The sequence below is a fragment of the Glycine soja genome, chromosome 12 (genome assembly GCF_004193775.1).
Source record: "Glycine soja cultivar W05 chromosome 12, ASM419377v2, whole genome shotgun sequence".
NCBI classification, from domain to species: domain Eukaryota; kingdom Viridiplantae; phylum Streptophyta; class Magnoliopsida; order Fabales; family Fabaceae; genus Glycine; species Glycine soja.
The window spans coordinates 5066993-5086521 of NC_041013.1; the positions used below are offsets into that span (position 1 = coordinate 5066993).

The 19529-nt window shown below is 33.6% G+C and overlaps 2 protein-coding genes and 1 pseudogene across 8 annotated transcripts; 2 read left to right on the top strand and 1 right to left on the bottom strand.

The window, feature by feature from the left end:
* Positions 1-2271: 2271 nt before the first annotated feature.
* Positions 2272-9424, bottom strand: LOC114379998 (serine/threonine-protein kinase GRIK1-like). Of its 7 annotated transcripts, none has more exons than XM_028338865.1 (13): positions 9073-9420; positions 8710-8886; positions 8224-8599; positions 7530-7604; positions 7406-7450; positions 7190-7264; positions 6723-6810; positions 6495-6619; positions 6047-6142; positions 3302-3371; positions 3108-3223; positions 2856-2934; positions 2272-2772 (listed from the first exon to the last, which is right to left on the bottom strand). In XM_028338865.1, exons 3-13 carry the CDS (start codon positions 8539-8541, stop codon positions 2630-2632), a joined length of 1230 nt encoding a protein of 409 aa, XP_028194666.1. In that variant the 5' UTR covers positions 8542-8599; positions 8710-8886; positions 9073-9420; the 3' UTR covers positions 2272-2629. The 7 variants fall into 7 exon arrangements, with proteins under 7 accessions (XP_028194666.1, XP_028194667.1, XP_028194665.1 ...); XM_028338866.1 differs by having other exon boundaries at positions 3305-3371; positions 9023-9420; XM_028338864.1 differs by having other exon boundaries at positions 9023-9420.
* Positions 9425-11756: 2332 nt separating this feature from the next.
* LOC114379173 lies at positions 11757-13679 on the top strand. Its single transcript, XM_028337773.1, has 2 exons — positions 11757-12280; positions 12754-13679. Exons 1-2 carry the CDS (start codon positions 11863-11865, stop codon positions 13491-13493), a joined length of 1158 nt encoding a protein of 385 aa, XP_028193574.1. The 5' UTR covers positions 11757-11862; the 3' UTR covers positions 13494-13679.
* A 2423-nt stretch (positions 13680-16102) lies between these two features.
* On the top strand, positions 16103-17889 carry LOC114378158 (annotated as a pseudogene).
* Positions 17890-19529: the final 1640 nt, after the last annotated feature.

Genomic DNA, 19529 nt, shown 5'->3' on the forward strand with positions numbered 1-19529 from the left:
TGTTTTAGGATAAATTTCAGGAAACTTTGGATGAATCTATTAGAACTAATATATATTGGCTAGCACGGCTCAAAATGCTAGCTAGACTACGATTGCATATGAAAATGGTGCTGCTTTGGCTCACAAAAGTCATTATTTTCATTGTTAGCATTCATCCCTCACAACAAAGATCGTGTACAAACTACAAACAATGTTTTGACTGACATAGATAAAAAACTATATATATGTTTTGTGCCTCACAAAATTTGCTCCAGCATATGATAACACTTATGCGCTCGATCAACTCACAAGATTTGGATGAAGATTTCTTTTACAAACATGCATGGTATTCCAAAATCCAAATGCAAAATCCAGGCACAGTAGTATATTGAATCATACAGCTTAAATTTACACATTTGCTAAGCTGTTTAAAAATAATTGACGATACTTGATGTTACATAGGATGAGGTTAATTAATTAATTGTTACTACAAGCATTATATTGCACCTATAATATGATAAGGGCATAGTTAAGACTTAAGAGGGTGCACATAAGTCACTGTAATTATTGTATTATATGTTAATTGTTAAATATTATCATGCTTTGCTATACAATATATTGAAATATGATTCAATCCCATCTCCGTGCAACTTTGCAACAACATAATAATCACCAAGTAAAAGTAATAGAATACGAAAGGTGACATACAGCTGATGATATGCTAATCAAAATGATATATAGGTCAGTACTGTCTCAAAAAATAAGTCCCCATATAACAATTTGTAACTATCTTTTCCCAGATGCCGAATGATAAACAAGACACGTTGCATAACCATATCAACAAATATTATAACAAAAAAATTCACCTCTTACTACAAAAACAAAAATCTCAACAATTTCCAAAAATATTTTTTAAACGTATAATACCAATTTTTAAAATGTTATATTTTTAAATTTATTTTTCAAAAGATAATGACGTAATATATGCTTTTGCGAGCTAGTGGAGTGGAGTTGCTCTAGTTTAGAATGGTTTCTAGGCTCAATGGATCAGATCCATCAACATGCAAGTAATTAATACTACAAGCATTGTACTCAATGAAAGGAAAGCTTTATATATTATTGGGTAGTACGTGATTGAATTGAAGAATTATTTATCAAGGTGATATTTGGGACGGGTGGTTCTTCTTTTGTAGTTAGTGCCTCTCATTCTGTGTCAGAAAATTGATGTTGGCTTTATTCAGAATTCAGAGTGGCTGCTGACGCAGGCTGTTTAGGGCACACCATCCCATCCCCACAGTTATCTCCTGTTAGTTAGTCAGTCAGTCACTGCGCCAGGTGGTCCCTTCTTCGCTGTACTTTTGTCCTTTCACAGCTAGCTGTTTTTTTATTCATAAAAATTAAAGAATGTCAATTTTTTGTTAACAACTTATACCTTTCATTTAAACCGAGTTAGATTTTCTTTTAACACAATTAGTCACCACTATGTATATAGTAATTATTAGAATGAAATATCTCATTTTGACATACACTTTTCATTAGAAATTTTCATTCTTAATTTTTACTATTAAATAATTAAAACAAAATTATTAATTTGATCCTAGTTAGTTCAATTCTGAGTTGTTTCTAACAAGTATATATGAAAAAAAAAGTGAAATGGAAGAAAAGAAACTCTTCATTTTCTGAGGGAACTTTCGTCATAAGTTATTCGCCTTTTTCCAATTAATACTAAACATTTCTTCAAATGCAATTTTCTCTGCATTTTCCTATTGTACGGTATTTTTTGCATGCACAGGCTGGCTACAGACATGGAGAATTTGATTAATTACTTGAAATGAAAATTTTGATGTGTTTATGGAACTTTCAGAACATAGTTGCCAGTCATTGTATGAAATTGGTTGAGTGCGTCCAACATATATAAAATATCTCCAATTAGAGAGGTTGAAGCAAAATACAAGTATAAAAAACAACGCTCCTGCTAGCTGACTATGATATGAAACCAAAATGTATCCCTCTTTTGTCCGTTTATGTGGAATAAGGATGAGGCACATGCACATGAAGGAAAAAGTCTAGATAATAATAACAACGACGGCGACAAATGCTTCTTTTGGTTGGTGATTTTCACCCTTTATCATTAAAAGCATATAGAATAAGAAAATGCTACTTGCTTTATCTCACGTGACAACAGAATCAGAATTTATAAAGCTGCTAGTGCTCATTGCTACCCTTGATTAATTATTAATGATAAATAAACAATAATGTAATCAGAACTAACAGGATCTTTGAACCACAATATTGTTTCATGACAGTGAAAACATTTGGGGTTGCCATTTCTTAATTGTTGAGATGATACATACAAGGTTTAAACTGAGAATATCTATGCCTGGAAGCTAGAGCTCAAAATTCATTTCATGCGTGTAAGGATCATTGTACAAGGCCTCTCTCGGTTTCTACTTCTAGACACCAAATTCTTTCACAAAAATATAAACATTCATTCTTCTGCCTCTGCTACTTATCATGCCTACATGAACTATATTTTCTTAAATTGAGATTCCTTTAAGACTGACTCAAATCATAAAATACCAGTGAAGAGTCTAACAAAGAAAAAAAAACCACCGCTTTTCCACTGTACATAAATGCAAACTAAAAAAAATTAGTCAGTATTGCTCTCATCATTGTCCTCAATTCCCAAGCTCTTCCTTTTGCACCAACAAAGGTAATCGGGAATTGGACCATCATCTCCAATAACCCAGCTATCTTCCGCAACATCACCCAAAGTCATCCTTAAACTTGGGTCTGCAAATTTAAAAATTTAACTAAGCATTAACAAGGAAAACGTAGTCACATCATATGACAAAAATGCTGAATGTCATGTATACCTTTGGAAAGTAGTCCTTCTATTAAGTTTTTCAATGGTGGATTCATGTCGTTGGGGAGTACTAAAGGATTATTGACTATCTGGATCAGGAAGAAAACAGCAAGCTAAGATTGTGATATAGGCACCAGTATAAACATGAATGCCATGTATAATATCTGGGTGAAAAAGTTAAGAAACTTTGTAAAGTGAGAACTTTCGAAAACAGAATGACATTTTTGTTGTAATTATAATAAAAAACATGTGTATTTCTTACTTTGTCATATGTATCTTGAAGGGTGTCTCCAAGAAAAGGGTATTCACCCAATATCATACAGTATAAAGTAACTCCTACTGCCCACGTGTCTGCAGCTTTACCACCATATTTCACACCTATCCACAGACACAAAACAGCAGTGAGAACCTGTACTTCAAAGCAATAGTATCTTACAAGCTTGAAAAGAAAACAACCACCTAAAATGCATTCTGGTGCAGTGAAAACAGGAGTGCCAGGTGATCGCCGAAGCTCATCTTTATCATCCTGCAAAATGAAACTGTTAAAGTTTGTTGTAAAAGTTAGGAAGAATAGATGAATTAGGATAAGATCCGAATGATCCAATTCAGATCAGATGTAGGGTTCTAGTCTTCTACCCTTACTAGAGCTAGGAGATGCCAAATGGGCAAGGGGATATGTAAATTCTTGTAAGAAAAATCCTCCCAGAGTAGGGAACTTCATCAAGGAAGCCTGTGAGAAGAGAAAAACTAAAAAAAAAACCTCATGATTGGCTGAGGTATGTGGAAAATGATGATGAGGAAGAGAAGGATGAGTAGGTACAAAAATGTATCAATTTTGGATGTAGAATAAGGCCTGTTAGTTCAATAGCATCGGGTGGCACCTTTTTTTGGCTACTCCCCCCAAGAAGGCCAAAAGTGTCAAGGACCACACGGATCTACTTCTTTTTTAAAAGTCCATAAATAACTCTTAAATTAGAAAAAGGCCAAGGAAAAAACAAGCATAACTTATGCTTGCGGTAAGAAGCAAGGGCAAGAATCATTTAGTAGATAGAACAATGCCCTTTAGGAATGGAATTTCTTTCAAAGTTCAATTCAAGAAGCTTCAAGTTGGTGGTTGAAGCTATTGGAAACTATGAATGAATTGGATGCCACAAAATAATTGTTGAAGGATAAAAAAATAGAACGGGAAACCAGGGATGTTCAATTATGTCAGATCAGATGCATGGGCAAGACAAGAATATGACCTAAACTGAAAGGTACGAGACTTGAGCCCCACATTGGAAGTATGGGAGTGGACTTTGGAGTGGCGTTTATAAGACATTGGACTCTCCAATTACAGAGGCAAGCTTTTGTGCCGTGGTTCTCCAAAGGTTCATATCAGTGGCAAACAAGATTGAAGAGGAAAACTCCTAGGCCATTAAACTCCAGGGGGAAGGGACAAAAAGTTAAAGAAGAAATTGAAAAGCATGATAAAGAGATATACAGATTTAGTAGCGTTAAAGTGATATATTAATGAACAAGACAACTTAGAAGATCTTGAACATTAAGATTCCAATTAAGAAAAACTTGAATTTGAATATTTAGTTACTTTAAGGCTTGGAGGCTAAAATTAATAATTCTTTGCCTTTTTTTTTATTGACCCGTGCATTTAGCTTAAAGCTATAACTTCTGATTACTAAATTAATTAAAAGTTTAATTACCCATTTAGTTCTTATAATTTCCAAACTTATCTTTTTTAGTCCCTATAGTTAATAAGTGGATTTTTTAGTTCTTGACATTTAATAAGTGGACTTTTAGTCCTGAAATTTACATTTTAATTTTCAAAAGATTCCTGCTGTTAAATTTTTTTAACTCCGCTAGTTAAAAGAATTTTAACGGCAAGGACCTTTTGAGAATTAAAATGTAAACTTCAGGGACTAAAAATTTCACTTATTAACTATAGGGACTAAAGTTTGAGAGAATTAAAATGTAAATTTCAGGGACTAAAAATTTCACTTATTAACTATAGGAACTAAAGTTTGAAAACTATAATACTCAAAAATTTATGAGTGTCCTTAATTTTGGGTATTTTTTATCCTTGAACATTCATACGTATATATTACAAATATAAATTATATGATCTTATATCCATAATCTTTGGGATAGTGGCCATCCCACTATAGGGTTTTCATGGTCGGCCACTTTGCCTTGGATTCCAAGATTGATAACTATGTCCCAAGATTACAGAAATCATTACATGCTCTTAGTAGCTTGTAGGACTTCCATACTCCTAACGCCCATTCAAATTCCAACGCTACCAACATCTCTATCAAGATGCATGCCTGGTCAGTTAGGCAGCTATTGTTAGTTAAGATTTCATAACTAGAAGCTGTTGGGTTCTGCCTATAAATAAGCATTGGTGTTGTACATTTTAGACAGACTGAAACAATAACAAGTGCAGTGCACAACTCTTTGATCTCTCTTTATCTCTCTCTCTCTCTCCTGTTACTATTCTCTCTTCCCCTCTTTCTTTCTCTTTCCCACCAATATTCTATATCGATATATCAACTAATTAGGCCAAAATGTATTATATGATTGATGATTGACTAATTACTTTTAGGAAAAAGCATGAGTTCCTATGCCTTGATACTATCTAATTTCTCTCATTACTGCTTCTGATACACTTGTTTTAAGGAAAATTAAGGTTCAAAATTTGAGTTACAATTATGGTCTTAGCAAGTGTTAAGTCAGAATGAATTTGCAAAAATTAAAAGGGAAAAAGCTAAGGGGAGGGGGATATCCTCTTACAATGTCTGGGACAATAGTGGGGTGACCCAAGAAGCAGCCCTCCCTCTGCCCCTGGATTATTGGAGCATAATCCAAATATAATCCCACATCAATGTTTTTAACAAGGGGCTATGACCCGTGATATTGCTCAACAAAGCAAAGTTGACAAAAAGCTTCTTTTCATAAAGTCATTAACTTAAATGTCAACTATTGACAGAATACATTAATCAGCTTTCATAGTTTCATATCTTTCAGGTAATCACATTTCAATTTTCACACATGATGTGCAATCATATTTCAGTTTTCCCAGAGAGAAAAGTTTCCCATGTTGCAGTTGAAGAAAAACTAATGACTAATGCCCATGTACACTCACGGGCTCTGATATTATTCATTTCAAGTACTCAAATTTTCATTTGGGCTCAGTAGTTACATTACCTCAAAAGCCTGGCTGACACTGAAATCCCCTATCTTTACTGTACCATGACAAGTAATCAACAGATTATCTGGCTTAATATCCAGATGTACTATATTCTGCTTTTCCAGAAAAGAAAAAAATCACTAAATTGATCAAACCATTTTAAAGCACATTCATAAATAAGAGTATGAGCATCTAACATAAATGATATGTCATCTAAGAATATTTTTCCTTTTGTTTAGCAATGAAGATCATCATATATAGCCATTTATATGCAAAACCTATGTCTATGTGAGATAGAGAATCTTAGTTTATTTTATTTTATTTTTTATCGGCAAATGTTAATTCTTAGTTTGTTAGTTTCTGTTAGCAAGAGGGATCAAACCCACGACCTTTCCCTCCTTCCCTTCTTTCTTAAGAGGATCTTAGTTAATATTAAGCACAGATTGATAGGAAGAGAAATATTACATGAGCATGGAGATATGTTAATCCAGAAACTATATCACGCAAGTATCTCCTAGCAGTTTCTTCACCTAAGCCACAAGTGGGACCTGAACCCTCACAAATCCATTTTCCTTCAACATATTCAAGTACTGTACAAGAAAAATCAGCAGTCAAGCATGGGACCTCAAAGGTATTCTTCTTCATTTAAACTCAAATACAGATATAAACCAAGAAGAAACTAGTCATCAATACCCATGTAGAAGTTGTCCGTCTCTGGGTCATCAATCACCTCAATGAGATTGACTATATTAGGATGTTCCAGCATTTTCATAATGAGAACCTGAGAAAGAAAAATAGTATTGGCCATTTAACGTAGGGACATTAGCACAATAGCTCTAACAAATAAAGTCAGAAAACATAGTTTATCATAAATACCAAACCAGGAAGCAAAGTAAGCTGAAAAACCTATGGAAAAGAATTTCCTTTCAGTAAATGGTATAATAAGAATGTGGGCACTTTATAAAAGTGACTAAATGGATGCTACAGTGCAAACAGAATCACAAATAAAAAAAGATACCACATGAAGAATAACCATAAAGTGGAAGGTAAGAGGGAGTATAAATATAATACTTAACAAAATTTAACATATTCATGTTTTAATCATATTTCCAGTTAAGAGTTCAGACTCTGAAAACCAAGGATATGAAGAAGAAATATACCTCACGTAGTACATCCATCATGGCAGTTTCTGAGGGTGCAACTCGAAGCTTCAGTAAATAAGATTTATGAAAGGCCTTCAATTCAAAAGATTTTCAGCTCAATAAATGACGAAATGCACTATTCTTGATAACTATTAGAACATAAAAGCCCTGTATCAAAAAACCATGCCCATGTTTCCTACAGTAATCTGTCTGCCCACCAAAAAGTTTCCTAACCTTAATTGCATAATGCTTGTCATCAACAGAGCTTCGATAAAGAGCCTGTCATGCATGTAAGGAAAGAGGCTCAGGAAAATTGTTTTTATTGAGACAGGATATGTACCATGAATATTACACTCACCACTTTCCCATAGCTACCAGAACCAATCTTATACTCACGAATATACTCATTTATCATCTTGTTCCCATTTTCATCCTAAAAGGAAAATAAAAGTTCAATAAGACTTCTAAGTTCTGAGGGAAAAGATATTCAATACAAAGAGAAGTGTTTCCTGAATACAAATAACATTCCAATAGGAATAGGCATGTAACTTATTTGTGTGAATGAGATAGATATACAATTCATTCCAAGATTAATATAGTTGATATAAACCGATAATTTATGGTTCACAAGTACAGAAGCAGAGAACACAATAACTGAGAAAAAAGCAATGACCCAAGACATTTATTCATTCACAGCTTCATGTCTATCACTAAAATATGTAGGATATAAATATTAAACCCAAACTTCCTTTGACCTGTAGCATTCCATTAAAAAATACAATACCTCATTTAGTATTTAAATTAAATAAATAAATATCAAAAATTTATATTGCAGCTCAAAATAAACACCATATCATAAAGAGAGGAAGTATCTGGAAACCATAAAGCACAATGAGTGCAATTTTCACCCGTAATATGAATAAGTCAATAAGATGATTCACCATATCAAATACCACTAGCCCACCTAGTCTTGATGTTTTGACTATACATAACAGAAATTCAAAATCACCCTTACAGAAAAAACTATAAAGCCACTCCCACAAATCAATTACCTCGCTGCGAACAAGTTTGCGAGTTTCCTTAACAGGAAACTGCCTACAAATCATGCCATTCTCTACTCTGAAGTTCAAAATTTCTTCCGATCGCTTGGGACGAGTTTCCTCCGCACCTTCATCTCCACTATTGTTAGTAACCTCATCATTGTACAAAGGCTCACCCTCTTCATCCTCAATATCATCATCCAACAGAGGCTCCTGGCAGAGATTATTGTTAGTAGTAGGCTTAGACCTTTGACTTTGACGGTTAGGTGTCCTGATGAACCCAAAGCAACTACAGCACCCCATCGCAAAAGAAAGAGTCTTATTGAGCATCTGGAGATTGAATCCTAAATGTAATTGACGTATCTCTCACCCTAAAAAATAAAAAAATCTAAAAAAAGAAAGAAAAAAAAACAATTTACTACGCCAACAACAATAAAAAATCAAATCCTCAATCAAACATCTTGTCAAACAGATGAAATACTAGGCTAAGGTTCTTACTTGATAGAGGAAGTAAAAACAGGGCTTCAAGCCCTACTCAACGTTGCTATTCCAATGGGTGCCATTCAGCTAAGTGGAGAACACAACTAGAGATATAAAACCCGCAACTACCATTCACATCCAACATTGTGATGATAACAACTCCAGTTTATAACAATCGTAGCAGGTTACGTTGACCTTTTGGCATGAAAAGGGAACAGGGTAAAATTTTAACAATAGAAAAAACAAAAATAAAACATAGTCATTAATAAAAATAAAAAAGACAAATGGGTGACGATGGGAGAAAATAAAATTGATAAATTTTACATAGAACCTTTGATAATGACGAAAACGACATATGCATTCGGATGTTCGTAAAGTTACCTCCTTTTTGTGGGCGGGAATGACAAAGTGGGATAGCCCTGTCACCCCAGCTCCATAAAACCTAGATTTCTAGCGCGAAAGGAGGGTTTTTCGTAGACCCAGAAACCCTAAGTCGTAAATTCAATAGGGAAAAATGAAAATAAGAACCTAATCGTAATTCAGGAACCTAATTGAAAACCCTAGATGGAAGAAATTAATTAATTAATTAAAAAAGGGAAAAAATTGAAAGGTGAGTGATGAATATTAAATAGGGACGATGAAGTGGAATTGACGAGGAGACAAGTGTAACGAGTGTTCAGTGAAGAGAGAGAAAATAAACAAAAAAAAGGAATATTTTAGAACCGCCACCCAGGAAGAAATTGCCTATCGTCTTTATCAATAAACTGAAATAATCTCGTAATAGCTGATTCAAGTGTTTCATAACCCATAGTCCATAATGATAAAAAAGTGTTATAGTCCATTTGAAATATTTAATTTAAAATTAAATATATATTTTATCAAAATTAATTTATAATTTTTATAAAAATATCTATTTTGACTATGATAAATAATTATAAATTTCAAGAGTGAAATCGGGTTAGATTAGGTTTGAAACTAAAAATCATACCATACAATTGCTTTAGTTATAGGATAATTTTTTTTATCTTGTATATTATTTAATGAATAATGGATAACACATACATAATAATAAGAAATTTATGAAAATATTGTTTTCAATTTATCTGGTAAGTTCGGGAGAGTTGTTTATGGTATCACGTTCCTATGCCTTGACCGTTACAATTCAATTCCATATTACAGGAATGTAACTGGGCCGATTTGAATAAATTTATCCAAAATACTTATAAGAAAAAAACAAATGAAATGAATATTTTCAAAACTCCTTTCATTTGTCAAATGCTCAAAGCTAATATCTTTGTTAATTAAATATGAAAATGTTGAGCAGTATTTCTATGCTAATTATAGCAATTTCATTTGATAAAATATGTTCATCTCAAAAAAGATTTTCACTTGAGAGAGATACTATCATGTAAAAAGAGACTTATCATGTAGAAAAGACTCATCATTTGATGGTAAGAGTTTTGGAGTACAGATAAAGTTTAACATTAAATAAAAGTAAAAAGGATAAACATCATATAAGTAGATAAAATTATAGATCTAATATCGTAAGATTTTAAATTAAAATATGATATCAAGTTTATTTATATGGTGTGTTTAAGATCCATAAACCTAGTGATTCATTTGTCCAATAATGATTTGTTTATGTTTAGAACATAAATATACTCCCTTGAATGATTGATTGAAGATTTTTATTTAATGTTAATTATAGTTTAAAATAATTTTAGTGAAAATAAATATGCATTAATAGTATTTTTAGGTCACCATGATATTGGTGTGTAATATTCATTAATTTTGATGGTGACTAATTTCCACCAAAAAATTTTAGTAGTCACTTTTAATAGAATCTTCCCTCCTAACATGTTTTTCATCCAAAAAAAAAAACTTAAATCCGACACTTTGCTTTAGAAGACAAAGTTCGTCACTTAAATCAAACACCAACAACTTATTAGTATATGCATTGATAATATAAAATAATTTTATATTATTAATCAATTACAAATAATTATATACGATAAGTTTATTAATTTTTATAATAATTATCTAAAGAATTATACTATGATTTCTAGTTAATTTCTAGTTAATTAATAGCTTAAAAGACTAATAAGAGTTTTTCAGTAAAAGTGCAAAGTCATTAAACTTGTTTTACCATCACTAATTGATTACAATTTATTAAAAATTATATAATCAAGAAAAAAATCATTAAATAATGTAAGATTTACAAAATTTTATTATTTTCAATAAATTTCAATCAATAAAAAAAAAATGTGTTTAAAGAGTGTGTTTCTGATATTTGCCTTTATCATATATGATAGTGTTGGTGAAATTTAAAATAGTTTGAAGCTGAAATCTTTCATCCTTGCCACCCACATCTAATATAAAGCAAAGGTGACTTGCATAAAGCAGTAGTCCGAGGTGGTGCTGTTCCAATCCCCAATGCCATCAATCAAATTAAAGCTTCTTCTTCTTCTCAACTCAACACCCACGTTGCTACAGCTAATTAAATTGTTTGCTGATATTGCTATCTCAACGTCGAATAATCGCGAGTCTTAAGTCACAAACTACCTTTAACTACATGATAAAAACGTAATCATAACGTTAACGTGTAGGTGTAGCTTAGAATTGAAGCGGACCATTTTGTAAAAAAAATTAAAAGGTTACGTTGATATATGGCATTATATGCATGCTTCCTTTGGCATCTAGCTAGCTAGCTGCTCAATTTTTGTGTCTATAATAATAAGCATATTATCTTCCATTGCAAGTCTTCCATTTGAATAATCCAGGTTTTATGCAGATCCAAGAAGTCTTTCTACCATTAGCCAAAAAAGAACGTGTCACTCCAAATATAGTTATAAGTTAGTATTGTAAGTGTTTACTTGACCAATAAATCTCTTTGTTACTTTAAAAATTAAGCATTGAATAGTCCATGCATTACACTACTAAGCAACCATGCACGAACTTTTGAAGAATATAGAAAAAGGATCACAGCAAAGCTTAAGGCGAACTTCTGGGACAATTTCAATTTGCACGTCAGAAAGAACCTCTATAAATATTCTCTTTCACTACGTGTTCTATCCAACTATATATCCTCTGCATCATTGAAGCAATACTTGAAAATCATCAAAGCAGAGGAAAGAAACATAAACAAAGGTGCATTGCAAATTAATCACGGAGATGGGTGGAAGAAAGTGGAGCATCTTGGTGGCCATCTTCATCTTACTTCTTGCTATGGAAGCTGTCATTGCTCAAGGTCAAGGAAATGGAAATGGTAATGGTAATGGTAATGGTAATGGCAAGGATAAGGATAAGGAAGAGAAGGAGAGGGAGAAGAAGGAGAAAAAGGAAAAGGAAAAGGAGAAGAAGGAAAAAGAGAAAAAGGACAAAAAGCAACGTGATGAAGCCACAAATTATGACAAGCTGTCATCTCTGCCAACCGGCCAAGAAAGAGGGTTCTGCCGAACAAACACTACCTGTGAGTTTAAGACCATCGTGTGTCCATCCGAGTGCGCATCCAGAAAGCCCAAGAAGAACAAGAAGCAGAAGGCATGTTTCATTGACTGCAGCAGCAGCACATGTGAAGCCACTTGCAAGGGTAAGTTCCAAGCACCCTCAATTTTTCTTTTCAAAAGTTATATATACTATTTCTTTTAATTTAAACAAGAGTAAATAGTCATGAATCATATCTTATCCGAGCATAATTTATTATAATCATAAATTTGTTAATTTTTATCGTAAATATCTTGAAATTGTACTTATTATGATTTCTTATTAATTAAATTAGATAGCATTTTCAACAATAATAAAAAATGTTATTTAAAGTGATATAAAAAAATAAAATAAAATAAATATAATGTGTAAGGATTAAAATAAAAAAATAATTTTATAAGAATAAAAAATAAAAAAATATTAAATTAAAATGACTAAAAAGATATTTAAACGGATAGATTAATATAAGAGATTTTTTTTATACTCTATCTGTTGACTTTTATAAAACACATCTGATTTTTTATTGATTGAGAAGTGAGAGAGGAATAACCACGTTGAGTTTGTTTGTTTGTTTGGCAGTTAGAAAAGCCAACTGTGATGGATATGGTGCTTTGTGTTATGATCCTCGTTTTGTTGGTGGCGATGGTGTGATGTTCTACTTCCATGGTGCCAAAGGAGGAAACTTTGCCATTGTTTCTGATGATGAGTTCCAAATCAATGCTCACTTCATTGGTACTCGACCACAAGGAAGGACTCGTGACTACACATGGGTGCAAGCACTTGCTGTCATGTTTGACACACATACTCTTGTCATTGCAGCTAATAGAGTGTCTCATTGGGATGACAAGGTTGACTCTCTCATAGTAAAGTGGGATGATGAGCTAGTGAACATTCCCACTGATGGAGAGGCTGAATGGAGGATCAATGGTGATGAAAGAGAAGTGGTTGTGGAGAGAACTGATGGTACCAACAGTGTGAGAGTGACAGTTTCAGGTTTGGTTGAGATGGACATTAGTGTGAAGCCAATTGGAGAGCAAGAAAACAAGGTTCACAATTACCAGTTGCCATCAGATGATGCTTTTGCACATTTGGAGACACAATTCAAGTTTAAGAAAAGTACAGATAATTTTGAAGGAGTTTTGGGTCAAACTTACAGGCCAGGGTATGTTAGCCCTGTCAAAAGAGGGGTTCCTATGCCAATGATGGGTGGAGAGGACAAGTACCAGACTCTCTCTCTTTTCTCAACATCATGTAACCTATGCAAGTTTCATAGGCCATCTGAGATAGCAAGCATTGAAGGACTAGTTGCTCAGTACTGATATCATGCATCATGAAAAATAAGACATTCTTCGTGATCTCATTGTTGACATCTTGCAATTTGGTTTCTTTTTATTGTATCCAGACAAATAAGGGCATAAAATATTGCCCATGATCAACATATTGTAAAATGTACTAGTGATTAACGTGTATTAAAGAAATGGAGAATAATTTTTTTAGTCTTCCAATCCACCACCTACTTACAACATGTTTGTTTCTCCATTCTCAGCCTTCAAACCATCGTTTAAGCAAAAGCAAGAGGGTAGTTGTTTCTCACAAAATTCTGCCTTGGAATGTGTGCCAACAGGATCCAACACTTACAAAAACATGCTCTTAGGTATCCCACCATAATGTAGTTTTTTTAATTTGTCCAATTAGGGAGGCAATATATTATATGAATCAATGGAGAAGATGTAGGTTCATTAATAACTTTCGAAATGTTAAGTAGAAAAAGTCGTTGATCAGGTACTTTTCCTACAAATAAATGGTCTAATTAATGATTTTGTTCGGTTCAAACATAATTGTTTCCAATAAAAAAAATATTTGTAGTCTAACAAAAAAAAGTTATTCATTTTCTTACCATCTTATTAGAATCAAATGATACTTTAACCTTACTATTTCCTAACATTGCTACAGAAATCAAATTAACTTTAATAGTGGAAACACGCAACATGTCACCTAGAAACAAGTTCTTTTCATATGTAAACTTCAAAAGAAGTTTTCCTTTTTACAAAGCCAAAGTACTAGTCCAAGAATGAACAACATAAACATGTTTTTTTTCCATCCCAACAAGAATGCAGGAGGTAAGCAAATTTTTGTTCACATTGATGTGTCAGGTAGCCCCTAAAATCTACCACTCATTTGCTCACATTGGACATCAAAACCTTTTTACAAGTTAGCCTAGGCTTAGGATAATTGTCATTTCTTCTCGCCACACAGTGCTTGCATAAAGGTGCGTGATGACTTGGCTTTCCATAAACATAATAAAGTTCATTCTTCTTGAATGTGGAGTTAGAAACAAAAGAAAAGTTATTATTTTTATTTTCATTTTTATTTCTCCTATTGTGATTAGGTCTTTGATTGTACCTTTTGTCGATTGACTTGCCCTACAGGAGATTTGTTTGAGAAAATAAAGCTTTTGTCCTTGCAACTTAACACTTTTTCACTTGGTGTCTTTAATAATGATGTGTGTGATCGGGTCTGATAATGACACCTACTTGTGCTTGTGTTTCAATTGTTGCTTGTAGTTTACCCATGATTCTGGAACTGCTCGATCAACATCTATAATAGGAACTCATACAAAAGGAAAACATTTCCTGCCTTTAGATCTTTAAGTTATCTATGATGTTAATTAATTTGAATTTTGATGCCTTTGACTTTTGTCATCTCTTAATTGTAGTCATTCTATATTATCAAACCTTTCTCTATTAACATCCTCAACAATGTACTTCAATAGTTTTGTATTATTAAGGTTAAATTGATCCATGAGTCCTCATACTTTTACTAGATTTTTTATTAGGTTCTTGATTTATTTTTTTAATTAGATCTCTGAACTTTTATTTATTTTTTATTTGGGTCCTCTTAACTAATTGTTCTTATGAAAAATTAATCATAGTCACCTAGCTAAAGGTACAGTCAATGGACTTATGCTTTTAGAATGTGTTGTAAGTATAAATGAGTCAATTTTGAGAGTTTTTTTTTTTGGGCATAGTTTCAATCTCCTGCAAAACCAAATAATTAATTGCGAGACTTGTGAAAGAACACTTGGGTTGAATTGGCCTGTAGAGGTTTAATTTCTGTAAAAATCTCTTACAATTGGCTCAATTATGGTTATAGTGTGCTCCAAAAGCACCCATCAACGATCTGTGTTTCTAATTAGGTGTTTGCAAGAAAAATTGGATCGGAAGTCCTAATTAAGAAATAAATAAAAATTCAAAGATCCAGTTAAAAAAATTCATAAACTTAATTGAAAATTTAATAAAAATATGTTGAGCCTTAGAATAATTAAACCTAATATTAATATAGAAGGGGGATATATTAAGAAAAATTGCCGAAAATTTCAAAATTGTTTGAAAAAGAAAAGTAATTCAATGTGATTTGTCTGTTAAGAAATCTTTTATCCTTGCCGACTTGCCCAGCATCTAGTATAAATAAGTCGGTGGTGCTGTTCCAGCCCCAATGCCATCAATCAAAGCTGCTTCTTCTCAACTGGACACCCACGTTGCTACAGCTAAATTGATTGCTTATGCTGTCTCTCTCTCTCTCTCTCAACGTTGAATAAGGGCAAAAGTCACAAACTACCTTCAGTTACATGCCATAAACATAGCCATGACATTAATTAAAGTGTAGCTTAGAATTGAAGCTAATCACTTTGAAAATAATAAGCCAATAATCTTCCATTGCAAGTCTTCTTTTTGAACAATCCAGGCCTTCTTTAGATCCTAGAGCCTTTTTTTCTCAATGTTGGGCCAACAAGAACGTGCAAGAACATTCATATGGAAGGAAGGAATTGAACCTGTTTAAACAGTTAGTGTAGTGTTTACTTGGTCAATAAATCTCCTTGGTACTTAAACAATTCAGCATTGAGTAGTCTACGTATCACACTATTAAGCAACCACAAACTATCAGCAAAGCTTAAGGCGAACTTTTGGAGCCAATTTGCATGCCAGATTCTCTATAAATATTTTCTTCCTCTGCATGTTTTCTCCAACTATATCCTCTGCGTCATCGAATAAGTACTTGAAGATCATCAAAGCAGAGGAAAGAAACAAAAACAAAAGTGCATTTGTACGTATAGATCGCGAAGATGGGTGGAAGAAAGTGGAGTATCTTGGTGGCCATCTTCATCTTACTTCTTGCTATGGAAGCTGTCATTGCTCAAGGTCAAGGAAATGGTAATGGTAATGGCAAGGGTAAGGATAAGGAAGAGAAGGAGAGGGAGAAGAGGGAGAAGAGGGAGAAGGAGAAAAAGGAAAAAAAGCAACGTGATGGCACAAATTATGACAAGCTGTCACCTCTTCCAACCGGCCAAGAAAGAGGGTTCTGCTGAACAAACACTACCTGTGAGTTTAAGACAATCGTGTGTCCATCCGAGTGCGCATACAGAAATCCCAAGAAGAACAAGAAGCAGAAGGCTTGTTTCATTGACTGCAGCAGCAGCACATGTGAAGCCACTTGCAAGAGTAAGTTCCAAGGACCCTCAATTTTTCTATACTATTTTTCAATATATAAAAGCATAAATAGTTCATGCACTGAGAGTGTAATGTAATCTGGTCACAAACAAACTGTATGTATGGTAAGTTTGTTAACTTTTAGAATAGCTGTTTTAAAAGTTATACCTACTATAATTTATGATTTCTGATGAGAGTGTAAAGTTTTAAATTGAATGGATTGATAGTGTAAAGTGTTTTTACACTCTCTAAATTAAATGTATTGATAGTGTAAAGTGTTTTAAATTAAATTGGACTGGAACTCATTTTTAGTTAGTTTGTTTGACAGTTAGGAAAGCCAACAGCGATGGGTATGGATCTCTGTGTTATGATCCTCGCTTCGTTGGTGGTGATGGTGTTATGTTCTACTTCCACGGAGCCAAAGGAGGAAATTTTGCCATTGTTTCTGATGATGACTTCCAAATCAATGCTCACTTCATTGGTACTCGACCGCAAGGAGGGACTCGTGACTACACACATGGGTGCAAGCACTTGCTGTCATGTTTGACACACACACTCGTGTCATTGCAGCCAATAGAGTGTCTCACTGGGATGATAAGGTTGATTCTCTCATAGTAAAATGGGATGATGAACTAGTCAACATTCCCACTGATGGAGAGGCTGAATGAAGGGCTAATGGTGATGAAAGAGAAGTGGTTGTGGAGAGAACCGACGAGACCAACAGTGTGAGAGTCACAGTTTCAGGCTTGGTTGAGTTGGATATTGGTGTGAAGCCAATTGGAGAGCAAGAAAACAAGGTTCACAATTACCAGTTGCCATCAGATGATGCTTTTGCTCATTTGGAGACACAGTTCAGGTTTAAGAAAAGTACTGATAATTTTGAAGGAGTTTTGGGTCAGACTTATAGGCCAGGGTATGTTAGCCCTGTCAAGAGAGGGGTTCCTATGCCAATGATGGGTAGGGAGAACCAATACCAAACTTTCTCTCTCTTTTCAACATCTTGCAACCTATGCAGGTTCCAGAGGCCATCCGGGATAGCAAGCACCGAAGGACTGGTTGCTCAGTATTGATATCACGCTTCATGAAAAAATAAGACTCTCATAGTGATCAAATATTTGACATCTTGCATTTTGGTTTGTTTGTGTTGTATCAAGACAAATAAGGGCCTAAAATGTTACCCATGGTCTTCATTTTTCATAAAAAGTTATACTGATTAATGTGTATTGAAGATATGAAGAATTGTTTTTTTAGTTTTCCAATCCATGACCTACTCCTTACGTATTCCACAACAAGGGAGTCTTTAATTTGTTCAAACGGGCACTCATTTTCTTGATAGCAGTAAGACGTATTAAAGATTGATCGAAAGTTCTTGAGATATTTGGACGAATCATATAGGAGCCTCCAAAAATGCATTAGTTGGTACAAATACCACCAATTTATCGCCCAATGCTCGGTCCATTTATCCAAGCCTTACCATAACAATGGTATAAATACTGAAGCCATATGCAGTTATTAAGTGCTAAAATGTCCAAATGTTTCTGTACACTACCAAGAAAGAAAAAGAACACGTACCATAGTACAAGTCTACAAGACACATACACTACTAGGTTCAAGGTAGATTGCACATTTGTGACACATTGATGGACAATACGTAATCTAACCTAACACCTAGTGAACCAAAGAGGAGCAAGGAGATTTGCCTAACACCATCGTAATAATAGAAGGATCATTAAAAATTACTTGAGAATTTTGAATTGAAATAATCATGTAATAGACATTTTAGAGGAAGAAATACAAGAAACAAGTATTTCAGGCCAGATATTTTGAGGAGTTAAAGTCATAAGCAAGATGCATATGCCGTCATTAAAATGTTTGCTGCAAAAGTTTTGCAGTTTTTAACACAAGAGACATGCAGATCATTTTCTTAAATTTCAAAATATTACTAAGAATTTGAGACTACCTTGTACCAAGTCAAGGGTTGATTCTTAAGTAAGGTAGAAAGCGAATTCCATGGTCTTAGACAGACTTAGGTCTTCAGCTATAAGGTTGTTCTACATTAAGACACAGCCCATGAAGTTGATAAGGTAAACAACCTTTAAGGTTGTTCTAGATGTGAACGTGTGGGTGGAACTATTTCGCATTCTCTTCGTAATTGGTAGGTTATTATCATACAACAACTGTATGCATGTATCTATGCAAATGTTATTTGAGAGGTGCACGGTGACTCTGTATACAGGTCGAGTATTCACATCAAATAAAAATTATATGGCCCAAATAAAAATGTTTGAGCCACTCTGCTTATTCTGATATTTACAGCAGATCTACAATTAAAGCCCCATTAAAATAAGAAATGTGTGACAAAAGTTATTTTGTTTTGCTTTAATTTGTTATTTTCTTTATTTTGAGTTGTTGGTTAAATTTGAAGCATTTAGAGAAGGAGATATGTTAGAGTTCACTAACAAATTATGCACCCGTTAAAGTTTGCGTTTCTATACTTTAGGAACCAAACTCCCTTCAAGCTTTATTGATGTCAATTCGTAACTTGTAACTGTACTAGTGTGTTGCAACAGAAAGTAGATCAGAACTCACAAGATGGGATTCACTTTTCCAGATTACAAATAAATATTATCCTTCGAATGGTTGGTGTAAGATTTAGATTGGTTATTATTATTTAATGATTTCCTGCCTGAAAACACAAATTTGATAAGTGAGAGGGATCATATACTATATTCTTTTTCTTAAAAATATCATACACTCAACATCAAAACTATTTTCAGTGTCATATGAGCTATTAACTCTTAAGAAAACCAATCAAAATTTGGTCCAAATCTAATTAGCTCGCTAAAAACATGTCTTTAATTATTAAGC

Coding starts and splice junctions, on each gene's coding strand:
- LOC114379173 (XM_028337773.1), top strand. CDS start 11,863: ATGGGTGGAAGAAAGTGGAGCATCTTGGTGGCCATCTTCATCTTACTT. Junction 12,281..12,753: donor ATGTGAAGCCACTTGCAAGG/GTAAGTTCCAAG, acceptor TTTGTTTGGCAG/TTAGAAAAGCCAACTGTGAT.
- LOC114379998 (XM_028338865.1), bottom strand. CDS start 8,541: ATGCTCAATAAGACTCTTTCTTTTGCGATGGGGTGCTGTAGTTGCTTT. Junction 7,265..7,405: donor ACAAGCATTATGCAATTAAG/GTTAGGAAACTT, acceptor TTTGAATTGAAG/GCCTTTCATAAATCTTATTT. Junction 3,372..6,046: donor GTGTCAGCCAGGCTTTTGAG/GTAATGTAACTA, acceptor TTCATTTTGCAG/GATGATAAAGATGAGCTTCG.